Genomic DNA, 20663 nt, shown 5'->3' on the forward strand with positions numbered 1-20663 from the left:
CTCAAGTGGGAGTCGACCATCAGCTCCCTCATCAAGAAGGCCCAGGAGAGGATGTACTTCCTGAGGCAGCTGAGAAAACTTAAGGTGCCGACCGAGATGCTGGTGGTTTTACTCATCCATCATCGAGTCATCCTCACCTCCTCCATCACCGTGTGGTTCCCCGGCGCCACAGTCCATCGACTGCGGCGCATCGTGCGTGCTGCTGAGAAGGTGATTGGCTGCAAGCTCCCATCCCTCCAGGACCTGTTCTCCTCTATGACCAGGAGGCGTGTGGGTTGGATCACAGCTGACTCTTCTTACCCTGGACACAAACTATTCTCCCCTCTCCCCTCAGGCAGGAGACTACGGTCCATCCAGACCCACACCTCCCGCCACCTGAACAGTTTTTTCCCCTTGGCCATCAGGCACATGAACAATAACAAGATCTGATAGCTCAGTTACAGCTCTTTTTATTTGTGTTTTATGTTGCACGATTGCACTAAGAAAAATTCCTAGTTTGTGAACCCGTTCTCAAACAATGGCAATAAAAACTATTCTGATTCTGATTCTGAATCTGAATGGTGATTTTCTGTTCAGCCATTTTCTGTTGTCACCTTTCCCTCGAAGAATTTTCAGTTAATACCTTGTTGCTATATTCTTCGATGAACTGTGTTTTTGTTGTTACTTTGTTAATAAACCCCTTTTTGTATTATACTCTGCTACTGGGTCTTGGCCTCCTTGTCTGACCCCTGACAGTGTTGCTGTCATTGATTGATTGTGAAAAAAAATTAGTTTCTCAGTTCGAACATTAAATATCTTGTCTTTGCAGTCTATTCAATGGAATATAAGTTGTAAAGGATTTTCAAATCATTGTATTCTGCCAGTCAAGAGTCTAGGGCGATCGTACAACGCAAGCTTTAAAGAATCGGACCAGAGCGATCAGCTGAGGAAAGAAACCATCAAAGGCCTTGTCCACATAGACAATACCTTACTTTCTGGCAAGTTGAAACTGTGGTGCCTACAGTTTGAATTGCTCCCCCGTTTGATGTAGCCAATAACAGTCTACGAGATCCCCATGACCAAAGTCGAGAAGCTGGAGAGAACAGTCATGAAATGGCTTGGCCTCCCGCGGTGCCTCAGTAACATCAGCCTATATGATGATGGTGCCCTGGAACTGCCCATCTCTAGCCTCACGGAGGAGTTAAATGCACCAAGGTGAGGCTCAGAATGTCCCTGATTGAGTCTCAAGATGAGGTGATCCAAGCGGTTGCTCCCAGACTAGCAACTCGGAGGAAATGGATCCCATATGATGCCGTGCAGCAAGCTAAATCTTCTCTCAGGCATTGTGGGACTAGTGCAGCACGAAAGAGGTGGGTTTGGACTTGGAGCTAGTCAACCTACATGGCACCAGGCAACATCAGCCCAGAGGAGAAAGCTGGTTGTTGATCAGGTTCGGCAACAAGAGGCGGCAGACAGATGTGCAACAGCAGTGGCACAGTCCAAACAGGGACAGTGGTCGGAAAACCTGGAGCATCTTAAGCTCACATGGAAGGATCTTTGGGAAACGGAAGAGAGACAATTTAGCTTCATCAGAGCTACCCACGATGTTCTTCCCACACCCAAGAACTTAAACCAATGGTTTGGAGAAGAGCTTTCTTTTGCACTCTGTCAAACCCCTGCAACACTCACATCCTCACCGGCTGCAAAATCAGTTTTGTCTCAAGGCCGCTACACCTAAGACAACTGGAGATCACCCTGGAAGAAAGGAAAAAAATACCAACAAGGCCATAGGCGCCGATCCCGCGGGTGCTTCAGGGCCTGAGGACCCACGGACAATGCCGAGCACCCACGTGGGATTGATGGCAAATTCTTTCTCAACACCAAGCATAAACCACGCAAGCTCAGAAAAGCAGCGTCAGATTTACCGCCAGTCCGAGCACCCACTGGCAGAAATGTAGCTCGGCGCCTATGAACAAGGCCCTCCCTCCCCCAATTCCTAGTCACTAAATTGGCACTGCGTTCCCAAGAGCAGGACAACTCCCAGCAAAATCTGCAAGAGTGGAGGCAACCCTTCTGGACTCTCCCTGGGTTTGGAAAATGCAGGTTGACTTAGACCAGAAACTCATCTTCCCGCCTGAGATCATTACAACCAGCTTCAGGCCGGACCTGGTCTTGTGGTCAATCTTCCAGAAGACTGTTCGTTGTTGAATTAACTGTGCCATGGGAAGCAGCAGTTGGTGAAGCATGAGCGCAATCAACTGAAGTATGCGGACATAGCAGTCGATGCAGAGCAGCGCGGCTGGCGTGCTCGTGTGCTTCTAGTCGAAGGTGGGTGCAGAGGCTTCATTGCCACGTCCACAACCAAGCTTCTGAAAGAAATGGGAGTGAAAGGTCAGGCCTTCCGGGGGGCTGTCAAATCGCTCGGATGCTGCCAAACAAAGTAGCAGATGGATATGGATCAAGAGAAAGGACCCAACTGGGCTGCAAAAGGACATCTAGGGGTAAAGGCAGAGGGGGGCACACCTGGGACACCAGATGTCGCCGTTGAGCCCTGCGGAGGTGTCGTGGGTCTATCAACACAACACCAATGAAAGGGGGTGCCCACCTGAAGACCCCAGCGAAGTTTTGGCCCCTAAACCCCCCTGTCCACACTAAGTGCTGATCAATTTGAGGGATTGTACTATCTAGTCCTATGAGCTCAACTGTTTTTATTTACCATTTACACTATGTGCTAACTTCACTAGTTTTGGGTTTTATAGATTTTATTTTTTTTTCTTTGCATTTTCTGCAGAATGTTTTTGTAAAGTTTATTTTGGACACACACAGAACACTTTCAGGCTTTGAGGTGACTTAAAAAAAAGAGTAAATATGTGCAAGGAAGATTGTTTTCTTCAAGTCATGTGTGCAGATTGGAAGAGTAATCCCGTGAGGGGTTAGAGGTCATGATGATGACGATGATGAAGAGGTTTCATGTTTTCCTTGTTTTCATGCAGGAAAAGTGAGGGGGGCGGGTGTTGCGTCGATGTCCCCAGATAGTCTCCGCCCCCTGCAGGAGTTCTCACTCCAATTTGAGGAAGCTGTTATTGCCGGACAACCAGCCGCTGAAGTAGCTCCGCCCCCAGCCGTCGTCGGCGCCCTGATGGAAGCGAAGGCGCAGCGTGTTGCGGATGACCAGGCGCTCCACGATGAAGGAGCCACAGAACCACGGCAGCGCGTACTCGGCCGTGATCAGGCCCAGGAAGTTGTAGCGGAAGGCGGAGTAGTCCCAGGGGCAGGCGTGGAACTGGCGCAGCAGCAGCCCCGTGCTCAACTCCCACATGTACGTCCACAGCGTGTAGATGAGGCAGCGCACCAACACGTGGCAGTGCCCGCGCAGGTACAGGTACATGCGCTCCACCGTCAGGATGCACGTGCCGTAGATGAAGAGCGCCCACACGCTCGTCACGCCCGGGAACTTCCAGTCGCGGTTCACGGCGAACTCCCACGCCGCCGTGAACATGACCTCACAGAAGTAGCCGTGGATGGCGTACAGGTACCAGCGGGAGAGCGCCGCCAGCGGCACGGGAGGCTGCAGGATCGCAGTCGGCATGGCTCGTCACACCTTGGATCTGGAAGAGGAAAGAACGTCAACGCTCGAGCCAAATGTGACAATAACCCGCAAAATTACAGCCATGGCAAGAAATATCTGCAATTTATCGGGAAAAGTTACGTCTGACACCGCCTTCAAAAGGTGGACAAATTTAACTTGCTTTAGGTATCAAGATTTTGATACCATGATATCATCACTACCGAATTTTTTTTTAGACATTTTGTGACACTTTTTTATTTTTGACATTTTTTATTTTTGACATTTTTTGACACTTTTTAATTTTGGACCTTTTTTGACACTTTTTTGAATTTTTGACACTAACATTTTTTGACACTTTTTTTATTGCTGACGTTTTTTGACACCTTTTTATGAGATTTTGTGACACTTTTATTTTTTACATTTTTGACACTTTTATTTTTTACATTTTTGACACTTTTGACCGGTTCCGGTGACCATGGATGAAGTGCTGGCTGTCCAGAGTTGGGACCCGGAGTGGACTGCTCGCCTGTGCATCGGTTGGGGACATCTCTGTGCTGCTGACCCGTCTCCGCTCGGGATGGTCTCCTGCTGGTCTCCTGCTGGCCCTACTATGAACTGGACTCTCACTACTATGTTGGATCCACTAAAGACTGTTCTTTCACAATATTATGTCACTCGACATTCATTGCTTTCGGTCTCCCCAAGAGAGGAGGGTTTACCCACATATGCGGTTTCTCATAGTCATTCACATCGACGTCCCTTATGTGGGCTCTGTACCGAGGATGTCGTTGTGGCTTGTACAGCCCTTTGAGACTTTTGTGATTTAGGGCTATATAAATAAACATTGATTGAATGATTGACTTTTTTATTTTAGAAATGTTTTGACACTTTTTTATTTTAGAAATGTTTTGACACATTTTTATTTTAGAAATTTTTTGACACTTCATTTTAGAAATTTGTTGACACTTTTATTTTTTACACTTTTTGACACTTTTATTTTTTACATTTTTTGACACTTTTATTTTGTACATTCTTTATTTTTTGACACTTTTTGACACTTTTTGACATTTTTTGACATTTTTGTATATTTTACATTTTTTGACACTTTTATTTTTGACATTTTTCTCATTTTGATCATTTTTGGCATTTATATGGAAAAGTGACAGCTGATACCGCCTCCAATAGGTGGACACTTTTGACTTAATTGTTTTAGGTATTGAGACTTTGACACCAGCAAACAATACAATGCTATTGTCACTACCGAATACTGAATTTTGAAAAATTTTGGACACTTTTTTATTTTGGACATTTTTCTCATTTTGCCCATTTTTGGCATTTTCCCACATTTTGGCCTGTTTTTGCGTTTTTCTTCCCGGGTCCTGTGAGTCATCCCGGGGGTATTTTTGACATTTTTAAAAATTTTACCATTTTTGGCATTTATCAGGAAAAGTTACGGCTGATACCGCCTCCAAAAGGTGAACAATTTTGACTTAATTGTGTTTGGTATTGTGACTTTGACATTAAGCAAACAATACATGGATATCGTCACTACCGAATACTGTATAACATTGTTTTATTTTTGACATTTTTTGACACTTTTATTTTTGCCATTTTTCTTATTTTGCCCATTTTCGGCATTTATCGAGAAAAGTGACAGCTGATTTCACCTCCAATAGGTAGACAATTTTTACTTAATTGTTTTAGGTATCAAGACTTTGACACCAGCAAGGATGGATATCGTCACCACCGAATACTGAATTAAAAAATGTTTTGACACTTTTTATTTTTTATAACATTTTTCTCATTTTGACCATTTTTTTCATTTTTCCACATTTTGGCCTGTTTTTGCCTTTTTCTTCCCAGGGTACCTGTGAGTCATCCCGGGGGTATTTTTGACATTTTTCTCATTTTGACCATTTTCGGCATTTATTGGGAAAGGTTACGGCTGATGCCGCTTCCAAAAATGTGGACAATTTTGACTTATTTGTTTTAAGTATCGAGACTTTGATACCAAGCAAACAACTCATGGATATCATCACTACTGGATACTGTACGACTCTTTTTTATTTTGGACATTTTCTGACACTTTTTTATTTTAGAAATTTTCTCATTTTGCCCATTTTCGACATTTTTCCACATTTTGGCCTGTTTTTGCCTTTTTCTTTCCGGGTCGCCTGTGAGTCATCCCGGGGGTATTTTTGACATTTTTCTCATTTTGACCATTTTCGGCATTTATCTGGAAAAGTGACAGCTGATAGACCACCTCCAATAGGTGGACAATTTTGACTTGATTGTTTTAGGTATCGAGACTTTGATACCAAGCAAACAATTCATGGATTCCATCACTACTGAATACTGTACAACAATTTTTTTATTTTGGACATTTTCCGACACTTTTTTATTTTAGAAATGTTTCTCATTTTGCCCATTTTCGGCATTTTCCCACATTTTGGCCTGTTTTTGCCTTTTTCTTCCCAGGTCGCCTGTGAGTCATCCCGGGGGTATTAGTGACATTTTTCTCATTTTGACCATTTTCTGCATTTATCGGGAAAGTGACAGCTGATAGACCACCTCCAATAGGTGGACAATTTTGACTTGATTGTTTTAGGTATCAAGACTTTGATACCAAGCAAACAATTCATGGATTTCATCACTACTAAATACTGTACGACACTTTTTTATTTTGGATATTTTCTGACACTTTTTTATTTTAGAAATGTTTCTCATTTTACCCATTTTCGGCATTGTTTCACATTTTGGTCTGTTTTTGCCTTTTTCTTCCCGGGTCGCCTGTGAGTCATCCCGGGGGTATTTTTGACATTCTCATTTTGCTCATTTTAGGCATTTATCGGGAAAAGTGACAGCTGATTTCACCTCCAATGGGTGGACAATTTTGACTTAATTGTTTTAGGTATCAAGACTTTGACACCAGCAAACAATACATGGATATTGTCACTACCGAATACTGAATTTATAAATGTTTTGACACTTTTTTTTTTTTTCTTTCTTTTTTTTCATTTTGACCATTTTTGTCATTTTTCCACATTTTGGCCTGTTTTTGCCTTTTTCTTCCCGGGTCGCCTGTGAGTCATCCCGGGGGAATTTTTAACATTTTTCTCATTTTAACCATTTTCGGCATTTATTGGGAAAAGTTACGGCTGATGCCGCCTCCAAAAAGGTGGACAATTTTGACTTAATTGTTTTAGGTATCGAGACTTTGATACCAAGCAAACAACTCCTGGATATCATCACTACTGGATACTGTACGACACTTTTTTATTTTTGACATTTTCTGACACTTTTTTATTTTTGAAATGTTCTCATTTTGCCCATTTTCAGCATTTTTCCACATTTTGGCCTGTTTTTGCCTTTTTCCTCCCGGGTCGCCTGTGAGTCATCCCGGTTTTTTTTGTGACATTTTTCTTATTTTGACCATTTTCGTCATTTATCGGGAAAAGTGACAGCTGATAGACCACCTCCAATAGGTGGACAATTTTGACTTGATTGTTTTAGGTATCAACACTTTGATACCAAGCAAACAATTCATGGATATCATCACTACTGAATACTGCACAACACTTTTTTATTTTGGACATTTTCTGACACTTTTTTATTTTTGACATTTTTCTCATTTTGCCCATTTTCGGCATTTTTCCACATTTTGGCCTGTTTTTGCCTTTTTCTTCCCGGGTCGCCTGTGAGTCATCCCGGGGGTATTAGTGACATTTTTCTCATTTTGACCATTTTCTGCATTTATCGGGAAAGTGACAGCTGATAGACCACCTCCAATAGGTGGACAATTTTGACTTGATTGTTTTAGGTATCAAGACTTGATACCAAGCATACAATTCATGGATATCATCACTACTGAATACTGTACGACACTTTTTTATTTTGGACATTTTCTGACACTTTTTTATTTTTGACATTTTTCTCATTTTGCCCATTTTCGGCATTTTTCCACATTTTGGCCTGTTTTTGCCTTTTTCTTCCCGGGTCGCCTGTGAGTCATCCCGGGGGTATTTTTGACATTTTTCTAATTTTGACCATTTTCTGCATTTTTACACATTTTGGCCTGTTTTTGCCTTTTTCTTCCCGGGTCGCCTGTGAGTCATCCCGGGGGTATTTTTGACATTTTTCTAATTTTGACCATTTTCGGCATTTATCGGGAAAAGTGACAGCTGATAGACCACCTCCAATAAATTGGTGGACAATTTTGACTTGATTGTTTTAGGTATCGCGACTTTGATACCAAGCAAACAATTCATGGGTATCATCGCTACTGAATACTGTACAACACTTTTTTATTTTGGATATTTTCTGACACTTTTTTATTTTAGAAATGTTTCTCATTTTGCCCCCATTTTCAGCATTGTTTCACATTTTGGCCTGTTTTTGCCTTTTTCTTCCCGGGTCGCCTGTGAGTCATCCCGGGGGTATTTTTGACATTATTCTCATTTTGCCCATTTTCGGCGTTTATCGGGAAAAGTGACAGCTGATTTCACCTCCAATAGGTGGACAATTTTTACTTAATTGTTTTAGGTATCAAGACTTTGACACCAACAAACAATACATGGATATTGTCACTACCGAATACTGAATTTATAAATGTTTTGACCCTTTTTTTTAATTTTTACTTTTTTTTTCATTTTGACCATTTTTGTAATTTTTTCACATTTTGGCCTACTTTTGCCTTTTTCTTCCCGGGTCGCCGGGGAAATTTTTGACATTTTTCTCATTTTGACCATTTTCGGCATTAATTGGGAAAAGTTACGGCTGATGCCGCCTCCAAAAAAGTAGACAATTTTGACTTAATTGTTTTAGGTATCGAGACTTTGATACCAAGCAAACAATTCATGGATATCATCACTACTGAATACTGTACAACACTTTTTTATTTTGGACATTTTCTGACACTTTTTTTATTTTTGACATTTTTCTCATGTTGCCCATTTTCGGCAGTTTTCCACATTTAGGCCTGTTTTTGCCTTTTTCTTCCCGGATCGCCTGTGAGTCATCCCGGGGGTATTTTTGACATTTTTCTCATCTTGACCATTTTCGGCATTTATCGGGAAAAGTGACAGCTGATAGACAATAGATAGCTGTACAACACTTTTATTTTGGACATTTTCTGACACTTTTTTATTTTTGAAATTTGTCTCATTTTGCCCCATTTTCGTCATTTTCCCACATTTTGGCCTGTTTTTGCCTTTTTCTTCCCGGGTCGCCTGTAAGTCATCCCGGGGGTATTTTTGACATTTTTCTCATTTTGACCATTTTCTGCATTTTTACACATTTTGGCCTGTTTTTGCCTTTTTCTTCCCGGGTCGCCTGTGAGTCATCCCGGGGGTATTTTTGACATTTTTCTAATTTTGACCATTTTCTGAATTTATCGGGAAAAGTGACAGCTGATAGACCACCTCCAATAAATTGGTGGACAATTTTGACTTGATTGTTTTAGGTATCGAGACTTTGATACCAAGCAAACAATTCATGGGTACCATCGCTCCCTTTACTCTCCAACCACCCACTCAACTTCTTCTCCGAAATCACCACAACTGTCCTATCCTCCATAACTTCTGGTATGAAAGCCTCCACCTGCATCCTCGACCCAATCCCATCCACTTTAGTCATAGCCTGCCTCCCCTCACTCTCACCTCTCATCACCACTTTAATTAACTCCTCCCTATCCACTGGCTCTGTCCCTCCTGCCCTCAAGCTGGCTGCCATCACCCCCATTCTCAAGAAACCCGGTCTCGACCCCAACTCCCCCAACAACTACAGGCCCATCTCCAACCTCCCCTTCCTCTCTAAAATTCTCGAACGTGCAGTTGCCTCCCAAATCAAATCCCACCTTCACCACAATAACCTATACGAAAAGTTCCAATCCGGCTTCCGCTCACTCCACAGCACAGAAACTGCCCTCCTCAAGGTCACCAATGACATCCTCCTCTCCGCCGACTCTGGTTCCCTCTCCATCCTCATCCTCCTCGACCTCAGTTCAGCCTTCGACACCATCAACCACTCCATCCTCCTAACACACCTCCACTCCTCCCTTGGTTTATCCGGCACTGCCCTCTCCTGGATGAAATCCTACCTCTCTGACCGTCAGCAATTCATCTCAACCAACAACTGCACCTCCTCCACTGCCCCAGTCACCCACGGCGTCCCCCAGGGCTCAGTACTTGGCCCCCTACTCTTCACCATCTACCTCCTACCCCTCGGTCAGATCCTCCGACACCACGGCCTTCAATTTCACTGCTATGCCGACGACACACAACTATACATTTCCACCACGACCATCACCACAGCCACCCACTCCACCCTCACCACCTGCCTCACAGACATAAAAACCTGGATGCAAAAAAACTTTCTAATACTCAACTGCAACAAATCTGAAATAATTATCATTGGCCCCGACTCCCTCACTCGCTCCACTCAGGACTTTTCATTAAACATCGACGGCTCCCTTGTCACTACCTCCACCCACATCCGCAATCTAGGTGTAATTTTCGACCCTACCCTTTCACTCCTCCCCCACGTAAACCACATCACCAAAACTGCATTCTTCCACCTCAGATACATTGCCCGTCTCCGGCCCTCCCTCACATCCTCTGCTGCCGAAACCCTCATCCACGCCTTCATCTCATCCCGGCTAGACCACTGCAACAGCATCCTCTACGGCATCACCTCCAAAACCCTCAACAAACTGCAATACGTCCAGAACTCTGCTGCCCGCCTGCTCACCGGAACCCGCTCCAGAGAGCACATCACACCTGTCCTTCATGACCTCCACTGGCTGCCTGTCAAATACAGAATCACCTTTAAAATACTCCTCACCACCTACAAGGCACTCCATAACCTGGCACCACCCTACCTCTCTGACCTCCTCCAGTCACACGTCCCATCCCGTTCCCTCAGGTCTAGTGATGCCGGCCTCCTTGAGGTCCCCAAGACCAGGCGCCGAACCTGGGGCGACAGGGCCTTCTCCGTGGCTGCCCCCTCTCTCTGGAATGCTCTCCCCAGGCACATCAGAGATGCCCCTTCCCTCCCTACCTTCAAAGCCACCCTAAAAACTCACCTCTTCACATTAGCCTTTCCAAACTGACCCTGCCCTAGGTGTCTCTTATTTATTTATTTATTTATTTATTTATTTTTTTCTAATAAAGTTGTTTTTATCGTCCCCCCCCCCACACACACATGTAAAGCGACTTTGGGTATTTAGAAAAGCGCTATATAAATCCCAAGTATTATTATTATTATTATTATTATTGCTACTGAATACTGTACAACACTTTTTTATTTTGGACATTTTCTGACAATTTTTTATTTTAGACATTTTTCTTATTTTGACCATTTTCGGCATTTTTACACATTTTGGCCTTTTTTTGCGTTTTTCTTCCCCGGTCACCTGTGACTCATCCCAGGGGTATTTTTGAAATGTTTCTCATTTTGTCCATTTTCGGCATTTATCAGGAAAAGTTACGTTGTTATTGTTTTAGGTATCGAGACTTTGACACCAAGCAAACAATACATGGATATCTATACTACCAAATACTGTACGACACTTTTTTTATTTTAGTCATTTTTTGACACTTTTTTATTTTTTACATTTTTCTCATTTTGACCATTTTCGGCATTTATCGGGAAAAGTGACGGCTGATACTACCTCCAAAAGGTAGACAATTTCAACTTAATTGTTTTAGGTATGAAGACTTTGACACCAGAAAACAATACATGATACCGAATACTGAATTTTGACATTTTTCCTCATTTTCACTTTTTTCCACATTTTGTTCTGTTTTTGCCTTATTCTACCCTGGTTGCCTGTGAGTCATTTTTGACATTTTTTTAATTTTTCTCATTTTGACAATTTTGGGAATTTGTTAGCAGCTTCTCTAGCATAGCTCCAAACATGCTCGCTAACACATCGCGATAAGTCGTTCAGAAACTTTTAAGTCAGAAAAAAATGTGTCGTCTTACCTGAACTAGCAGACAACTTCTGAAAGGGCTGAGCACCAAGAGTAATGTGGAAATAAGATGGACACAATACCCCATAAGGCCTTGAGCTTAGCGATGACGTCCTTGGTGGTGATGTCATAGAGTGACATCATATTTGATACAATTGCGACCAAACGTGATGTTCCTGATTAACGCCTGCATCACATGATGACAGGATTAACCGCCACTCACAGAGAGGAGGGCGGGGCTTACCCCACAAAAAGACCTTTGTGCCGAGTCGGCAAATAACATTTAAAAGTGTGTATTGATCGCAATTATGAATGAAAGATTGTTATGAGAAAAACATGAGAAAAAGTTTACAAGAGAATAAAATTTTAGTATAATGAGAAAAAATGTATACTTATTGAGAAAAAGTTCTTCAAGAGAAAACAGTTGACTTGTGGGGAAAAATTTAATTGTATTACAAAAAAGTTTGAATATGAGGAAAAAAGTTGTACTATAATGAGGAAAAAATCATATGAGAAAACATTTCTAAATTGTATGTTTCAATATGAGAATGTTTTTACTATAATGAGAAACACGTCTTAGTATGGGGAAAAGTTAAGAGAAAAGTTCTAGTTTGTGAGCAAAAATGAGGAAAACTATTTCAAGTGAATAAAGTTGACTTTGATGAGGATAAATCATGAGAAAAAAGTGGTACTAAGATGAAAAAATTTGAGTATACAAAAGTTGTACATTTTAATATGAGAAAAACAATTATAAGAATACCATCATATGACTAAAAGTTGTCAGGAGAAAAATTGTAGTATAATGAGAAGAAAATGAGGAAAACCTTTTCAAAAGAATAAAGTTAACTATGATGAGAAACAAAAGTTTTAATTGTGAGTTTTAATACAATATAAACCATCATATGAGAAAAAGTTGTCAAGGGAATAAAATTGTAGTATTATGAGAAAACATTTATATTTTATGAGAAAATGTTCTTCAATAGAAAGCAGTTGACTTGTGGGGGGGAATAAAATTGTATCACAAAAAAGTTAAAAATCATGAGAAAAAAAATTCTAAATGCAAAGTTTTACTATTATGAGAAAAATGTCTTAGTATGGGGAAAAAAGTTCTGAGAAAAGTTGTAGTTTTGTGAGAAAAAAATGAAGAAAACTATTTTAAGTGAATAAAGTTAACTTTGATGAGAATACATCATGAGGAAAAATGTACTAAGATGACAAACAATGTGAATATACAAAAGTTGTAAATTGGATGTTTTGAAATGAGAAATTATGAGAAAAACATCATATGAGGAAAAATTGTCAAGAAAAAAGATGTAGTATTCTGAGAAAAAAAATAGGAAAACTTTTTCAAAAGAATAAAGTTAACAATGATCAGAAAAAAAAATCATGAGAAAAAAGTTGTACTAATATGAGAAACAATGTGACAAAAAGTTGTCAAGAGAATAAAATTAAAAGTTGTAAATTGGAAGTTTTAATATGAGAACAAGTTGTATTATGAAAAAAAATGAGGAAACCCTTTTCAAAAGAATAAAGTTAACTATGATGAAAAAAAAATTCTGAGAAAAAATTGTATTAATATGACAAACAATGTGAATATACAAAAGTTGTAAATTGGATGTTTTAAAATGAGAAATTATGAGAAAAACATCATATGAGAAAAATTGTCAAGAAAAAAGATGTAGTATTCTGAGAAAAAAAATAGGAAAACTTTTTCAAAAGAATAAAGTTAACAATGATCAGGAAAAAAAATCATGAGAAAAAAGTTGTACTAATATGAGAAACAATGTGACAAAAAGTTGTCAAGAGAATAAAATTTAAAGTTGTAAATTGGAAGTTTTAATATGGGAACAAGTTGTATTATGAAAAAAAATGAGGAAACTCTTTTCAAAAGAATAAAGTTAACTATGATGAGAAAAAAATCCTGAGAAAAAAATTGTACTAATATGAAAAACAGTGTGAATAAACAAAAGTTGTTTTAATTGGATGTTTTAAAATGAGAAATTATGAGAAAAACATCATATGAGAAAAATTGTCAAGAAAAAAGATGTAGTATTCTAAGAAAAAAGATGTAGTATCCTGAGAAAAAAAATAGGAAAACTTTTTCAAAAGAATAAAGTTAACAATGATCAGGAAAAAAAATCATGAGAAAAAAGTTGTACTAATATGAGAAACAATGTGACAAAAAGTTGTCAAGAGAATAAAATTAAAAGTTGTAAATTGGAAGTTTTAATATGAGAACAAGTTGTATTATGAAAAAAAAATGAGGAAACCCTTTTCAAAAGAATAAAGTTAACTACGATGAAAAAAAAATTCTGAGAAAAAAATTGTACTAATATGAAAAACAATGTGAATATACAAAAGTTGTAAATTGGATGTTTTAAAATGAGAAATTATGAGAAAAACATCATATGAGAAAAATTGTCAAGAAAAAAGATGTAGTATTCTGAGGAAAAAAATAGGAAAACTTTTTCAAAAGAATAAAGTTAACAATGATCAGAAAAAAAAATCATGAGAAAAAAGTTGTACTAATATGAGAAACAATGTGAATATTAAAAAGTTTTAATAGAATAAAAATATGAGAAAAACACGAGGAAAAAGTTGTCAAGAGAATAAAATTAAAAGTTGTAAATTGGAAGTTATAATATGAGAACAAGTTGTATTATTTAAAAAAAAAATTAGGAAACCCTTTTCAAAAGAATAAAGTTAACTACGATGTGAAAAAAATCCTGAGAAAAAAATTGCACTAATATGAAAAACAATGTGAATAAACAAAAGTTGTTTTAATATGAGAAACAAGTTATGAGAAAAACATGAGAAAGTTTTAGTATTGAGAAAAAATCAATAATTCTATTAGAATTTAACATTTTTATGTAAAAACAAAAAAACAGTTGTACTGCTATAGGGAAAACATTTAAAAACTCTCAAGAGAATTATATTTATATAGCACTTTTCTCTAGAGACTCAAAGCACTTTACATAGTGAAACCACATTTAAAGCAGTGTGGGTGGCACTGGGAGCAGGTGGGTGAAGTGTCTTGCCCAAGGACACAACGGCAGTGACTAGGATGGCGGAAGCGGGGATCGAACCTGGAACCCTCAAGTTGCTGGCACTGTTATCACGTTGTGTTAAATAAGAAGTAACATGTATGTACAGTCAAATAAAAATATATATTAAAAAACAACAACAACATGCTTTTGTATGGTTTGACCCTGGGAACTCCTGACTACTGCGCATGCGCAGACGTCGGGTCTCCTCTGCAGCACATTTAGACTCAATAGACGTCACACAAAAAAAGAACAGTCTCACTGCCTTTTACTCATTTGTATAAATATACCGAAATATTTAGATTTTAAAGACGTTAGGAGCATGTTTGCATGACTTCACAATAAATATGATATTCAAAAAAAGAGCTAAATAACATGTGTATGTGAATGTAAACAAGAAGTAGACATTAAGAATGACTCATCCTCACCTCCACTGCAGCGGCTCTCCTCGCCACACCACCCCCGGGGAAGGTGCTCGATTTGCGGCTGACGGCAGCAGCAGCAGCTCCTACCCTCCAGTGGAAGTGGACATTTTTGACTTTTAATGCTGCATCATCATCATCATCATCATCATCATTCAGCATCAGCGCACACGTGCACACGCACCTTGCGCGCGCACACGCACATTCTGCATCTTTTTCTTAACTGCTTGTTTGCCGGAGCTTCCACTCTTTGGCGCTCTCTGGCGGCAGGCGTGAGTACAACACAACAACATGGAAACGGCACAAACAGTATGAAGGGAAATGACTGACAAAACTCCTCAAACCCACACAAACTACGTGGAAGTAAAAATAAATAAATAAAATACAAAATAAAAATAATACAAATTAAATATAATTAAAAATAAAAATTATATATATATATATATATAATTTTTATTTTTAATTATATTTAATTTGTATTATATATATATATATATTCAATTAAAAAAGGATTAGCAAGTAAACAAAAAATATATGCAAGTAAAAAACAATTTTCAAGTAAAATAAACAATTCTGCAAATAAAATAAAAAATTTGAAAGTTGAAAAATTGTGCAAGTAAAAAAGATTCCGCAAGTAAAAAATAGTTGAAAGTAGAAAAAAATATTTTTTTACAAGTAAAAAAAAAATTATTCCCAAGTGTAAAAACAATTCCTTCAATTAAAACACGATTCGCATATTTAAGAACAATTTTCATATAAAAAAAACAATTCGCAAGTCCATCCATCCATCCATCTTCTTCCGCATTATCCGAGGTCGGGTCGCAGGGGCAGCAGCTTAAGCAGGGAAGCCCAGACTTCCCTCTCCCCAGCCACTTCGTCCAGCTCCTCCCGGGGGATCCCGAGGCGTTCCCAGGCCAGCCGGGAGAGATAGTCTTCCCAACGTGTCCTGGGTCTTCCCCGTGGCCTCCTACCGGTCGGACGTGCCCGAAACACCTTCCTAGGGAGGCGTTCGGGTGGCATCCTGACCAGATGCCCGAACCACCTCATCTGGCTCCTCTCGATGTGGAGGAGCAGCGGCTTTACTTTGAGCTCCCCCCGAATGACAGAGCTTCGCACCCTATCTCTAAGGGAGAGCCCCACCACTCGGCGGAGGAAACTCATTTCGGCCGCTTGTACCCGTGATCTTGTCCTTTCGGTCATGACCCAAAGCTCATGACCATAGGTGAGGATGGGAACGTAGATCGACCGGTAAATCGAGAGCTTTGCCTTCCGGCTCAGCTCCTTCTTCACCACAACGGATCGATACAGCGTCCGCATTACTGAAGACGCCGCACCGATCCGCCTGTCGATCTCACGATCCACTCTTCCCCCACTCGTGAACAAGACTCCGAGGTACTTGAACTCCTCCACTTGGGGCAAGATCTCCTCCCCAACCCGGAGATGGCACTCCACCCTTTTCCGGGAGAGAACCATGGACTCGGACTTGGAGGTGCTGATTCCCATCCCAGTCGCTTCACACTCGGCTGCGAACCGATCCAGTGAGAGCTGAAGATCTTGGCCGGAGGAAGCCATCAGGACCACATCATCTGCAAATAGCAGAGACCTAATCCTGCAGCCACCAAACCAGATCCCCTCAACGCCCTGACTGCGCCTAGAAATTCTGTCCATAAAGGTTATGAACAGAATCGGTGACAAAGGGCAGCCTTGGCGGAGTCCAACCCTCACTGGAAACGTGTCCGACTTACTGCCGGCAATGCGGACCAAGCTCTGACACTGATTATACAGGGAGCGAACTGCCACAATAAGACAGTCCGTTACGCCATACTCTCTGAGCACTCCCCACAGGACTTCCCGGGGTACACGGTCGAATGCCTTCTCCAAGTCCACAAAGCACATGTAGACTGGTTGGGCAAACTCCCATGCACCCTCAAGGACCCTGCCGAGAGTATAGAGCTGGTCCACAGTTCCACGACCAGGACGAAAACCACACTGTTCCTCCTGAATCCGAAGTTCGACTATCCGGCGTAGCCTCCTCTCCAGTACACCTGAATAGACCTTACCGGGAAGGCTGAGGAGTGTGATCCCACGATAGTTGGAACACACCCTCCGGTTCCCCTTCTTAAAGAGAGGAACCACCACCCCGGTCTGCCAATCCAGAGGTACCGCCCCCGATGTCCACGCGATGTTGCAGAGTCTTGTCAACCAAGACAGCCCCACAACATCCAGAGCCTTAAGGAACTCCGGGCGGATCTCATCCACCCCCGGGGCCTTGCCACCGAGGAGCTTTTTAACTACCTCGGCAACCTCAGCCCCAGAAATAGGAGAGCCCACCACAGATTCCCCAAGCCCTGCTTCCTTATAGGAAGACGTGCTGGTAGGATTGAGGAGGTCTTCGAAGTATTCCCTCCACCGATCCACAACATCCGCAGTCGAGGTCAGCAGAGCACCATCCCCACCATACACGGTGTTGACACTGCACTGCTTCCCCTTCCTGAGGCGGCGGATGGTGGTCCAGAATTGCTTCGAAGCCGTCCGGAAGTCTTTTTCCATGGCCTCCCCGAACTCCTCCCATGTCCGAGTTTTTGCCTCCGCGACCGCTGAAGCCGCACACCGCTTGGCCTGTCGGTACCTGTCTGCTGCCTCAGGAGTCCCATGAGCCAAAAGAACCCGATAGGACTCCTTCTTCAGCCTGACGGCATCCCTCACCGCCGGCGTCCACCAACGGGTTCTAGGATTACCGCCTAGATTCGCAATTCGCAAGTAAAAATTTTTTTTTATCTTCAATTAAAATAAAAATTTGCAAGCGTAAAAACAATTTTCTTTAATTAAAAAAACGATTTGCAAGTATTAAAACATTTATTAATTAAAAACATATATATTATATACAATATATTAGCCAAAAGTAATTTTTGGAAAATATTGAATAATAACGATCACATTGACTCTCCTTTTTTTTTTACTTTTTTAAGCCAAAATTAAATCAGAAAAAAAAATCCTTAATCAAAATACAAATTTATAAATAATATAATTTATTTAAAACAATTTTAAAATACATATTTATATCATGACAAAACAACACAACACTAAATTGACATTTTAGCCAATCATAAACTTGATTGAAGTCATTTTTGGACAATATTAAATAAAAATGACCACCATGACTGTTAGTGGAGAGCATCAAATGAACACAATTGACTACAAATGTGTAATTAAAACAAGTCCATTGTAATAACACAATAAAGAGTATATGATATTAAAATACAAAAACATCGTTTGTTCATTTTCAGTGTCTCCCAATGTTGTTTTCTTGAAGAAAATGAGAATTGAAAGTAGACAAATCAAATGTTTCTTGTGTTGGAGTGCTTATGTACGATATCTGATTAAATTAAGTCCACTTCCATAGAGGTTCCAAACAAAAATGTACGTCAAGGCACTAAAAAGACTTGATGAGTTCTGTTTTCGTGTGTTGTAACTTGATCCTGTTTGCTAATGGCAGGCAGCCTGACAACACATTAATGATCACAATAATGCACTCACACAATATGTTGGGAAACATAAATATCGACCTCAGCGATATAACTGGGAAACAGCTGCAGCAGGGTCATCAATCTGCCATCGATCAATAATGTGTCATAGTTAAATAACGTGTCATTGATCAATAACGTGTCATGGATCAATAACGAGTCATATATCAATAATGTGTCATCGATCAATAATGTGTCATCGATCAATAATGTGCTATTGATCAATAACCAGTCATAGATTTAGAACATGTCATCAATCAATAACGTGTCATCGATCAATAACGTGTCATAGATCAATAACGTGTCATAGATCAATAACGTGACATCGATCAATGTGTCATCGATCAATAACATGTCATCGATCGTGTCATAGATCGTGTCATTGATCAATAACGTGTCATAGATCAATAACGTGTCATCGATCAATAACGTGTCATAGATCAACAACGAGTCATAGATCAACAACATGTCATAGATCAATAACGTGAGATTGATCAATAACTTGTCATGATCAATAACGTGTCATAGATATTTAACGTGTCACAGATCTATAACGTGTTATAGATCAATTACGTCTCATAGATCAATAACGTGTCACAGATCAATAACGTAACGTGGCACCGATCAATAACGTGTCACAGATCAATAACGTGTCACAGATCAATATCGTGTCATAGATCAATGTGTCATAGATCAATAACGTGTCAACGATCAATAACGTGTCACAGATCTATAACGTGTTATAGATCAATAACGTCTCATCGATCAATAACGTGTCATAGATCAATAACATGAGATCGATCAATAACGTGTCATAGATCAATAACGTGTCATAGATATTTAACGTGTCACAGATCTATAACGTGTTATAGATCAATAACGTCTCATAGATCAATAACGTGTCACCGGTCAATAACGTAACGTGGCACCGATCAATAACGTGTCACAGATCAATAACGTGTCACAGATCAATATCGTGTCATAGATCAATGTGTCATAGATCAATAACGTGTCACAGATCAATATCGTGTCATGGATCAATGTGTCAACGATCAATAACGTGTCACAGATCAATAACGTGTCATAGATCAATAACATGAGATCGATCAATAACGTGTCATAGATCAATAACGTGTCATAGATATTTAACGTGTCACAGATCTATAACATGTTATAGATCAATAACGTCTCATAGATCAATAACGTGTCACCGGTCAATAACGTAACGTGGCACCGATCAATAACGTGTCACAGATCAATAACGTGTCACAGATCAATATCGTGTCATAGATCAATGTGTCATAGATCAATAACGTGTCAACGATCAATAACATGTCACAGATCAATAACGTGTCATTGATCAAGAACGTGTCATAGATCAATAACGTTTCATAGATCAACAACGTGTGCTCAATCAACAAGGTGTCATAGATCAATAACGTGTCATCGATCAATACCGTGTCATAGATCAATAATTTGTCATAGATCAAAAACTTGTCACCGATCAATAACGTGTCACAGATCAATAACGTGTCATGGATCAATAACGAGTCATATATCAATAATGTGTCATCGATCAATAATGTGTCATCGATCAATAACGTGTCATGGATCAATAACGAGTCATATATCAATAATGTGTCATCGATCAATAATGTGTCATCGATCAATAATGTGCCATTGATCAATAACCAGTCATAGATTTAGAACATGTCATCGATCAATAACGTGTCATAGATCAATAACGTGACATCGATCAATGTGTCATCGATCAATAACATGTCATCGATCGTGTCATAGATCGTGTCATTGATCAATAATGTGTCATAGATCAATAACGTGTCATCGATCAATAACGTGTCATAGATCAACAACGAGTCATAGATCAACAACATGTCATAGATCAATAACGTGAGATTGATCAATAACTTGTCATGGATCAATAACGTGTCATAGATATTTAACGTGTCACAGATCTATAACGTGTTATAGATCAATTACGTCTCATAGATCAATAACGTGTCACAGATCAATAACGTAACGTGGCACCGATCAATAACGTGTCACAGATCAATAACGTGTCACAGATCAATATCGTGTCATAGATCAATGTGTCATAGATCAATAACGTGTCAACGATCAATAACGTGTCACAG

The 20663-nt window shown here is 40.0% G+C and overlaps 1 protein-coding gene across 2 annotated transcripts; it reads right to left on the reverse strand.

The window, feature by feature from the left end:
• Positions 1 to 2418: 2418 nt before the first annotated feature.
• LOC133611341 (transmembrane protein 229b-like) lies at positions 2419 to 15142 on the reverse strand. 2 transcript variants are annotated; one of them, XM_061968048.2, is made up of 2 exons: positions 14990 to 15142; positions 2419 to 3587 (listed from the first exon to the last, which is right to left on the reverse strand). In XM_061968048.2, exon 2 carries the CDS (start codon positions 3566 to 3568, stop codon positions 3038 to 3040), a length of 531 nt encoding a protein of 176 aa, XP_061824032.1. In that variant the 5' UTR covers positions 3569 to 3587; positions 14990 to 15142; the 3' UTR covers positions 2419 to 3037. The 2 variants fall into 2 exon arrangements, with proteins under 2 accessions (XP_061824032.1, XP_061824033.1); XM_061968049.2 differs by lacking the exon at positions 14990 to 15142 and adding an exon at positions 11531 to 11585.
• Positions 15143 to 20663: the final 5521 nt, after the last annotated feature.

Source organism: Nerophis lumbriciformis, linkage group LG08, assembly GCF_033978685.3.
Source record: "Nerophis lumbriciformis linkage group LG08, RoL_Nlum_v2.1, whole genome shotgun sequence".
In the NCBI taxonomy this organism is placed as follows: domain Eukaryota; kingdom Metazoa; phylum Chordata; class Actinopteri; order Syngnathiformes; family Syngnathidae; genus Nerophis; species Nerophis lumbriciformis.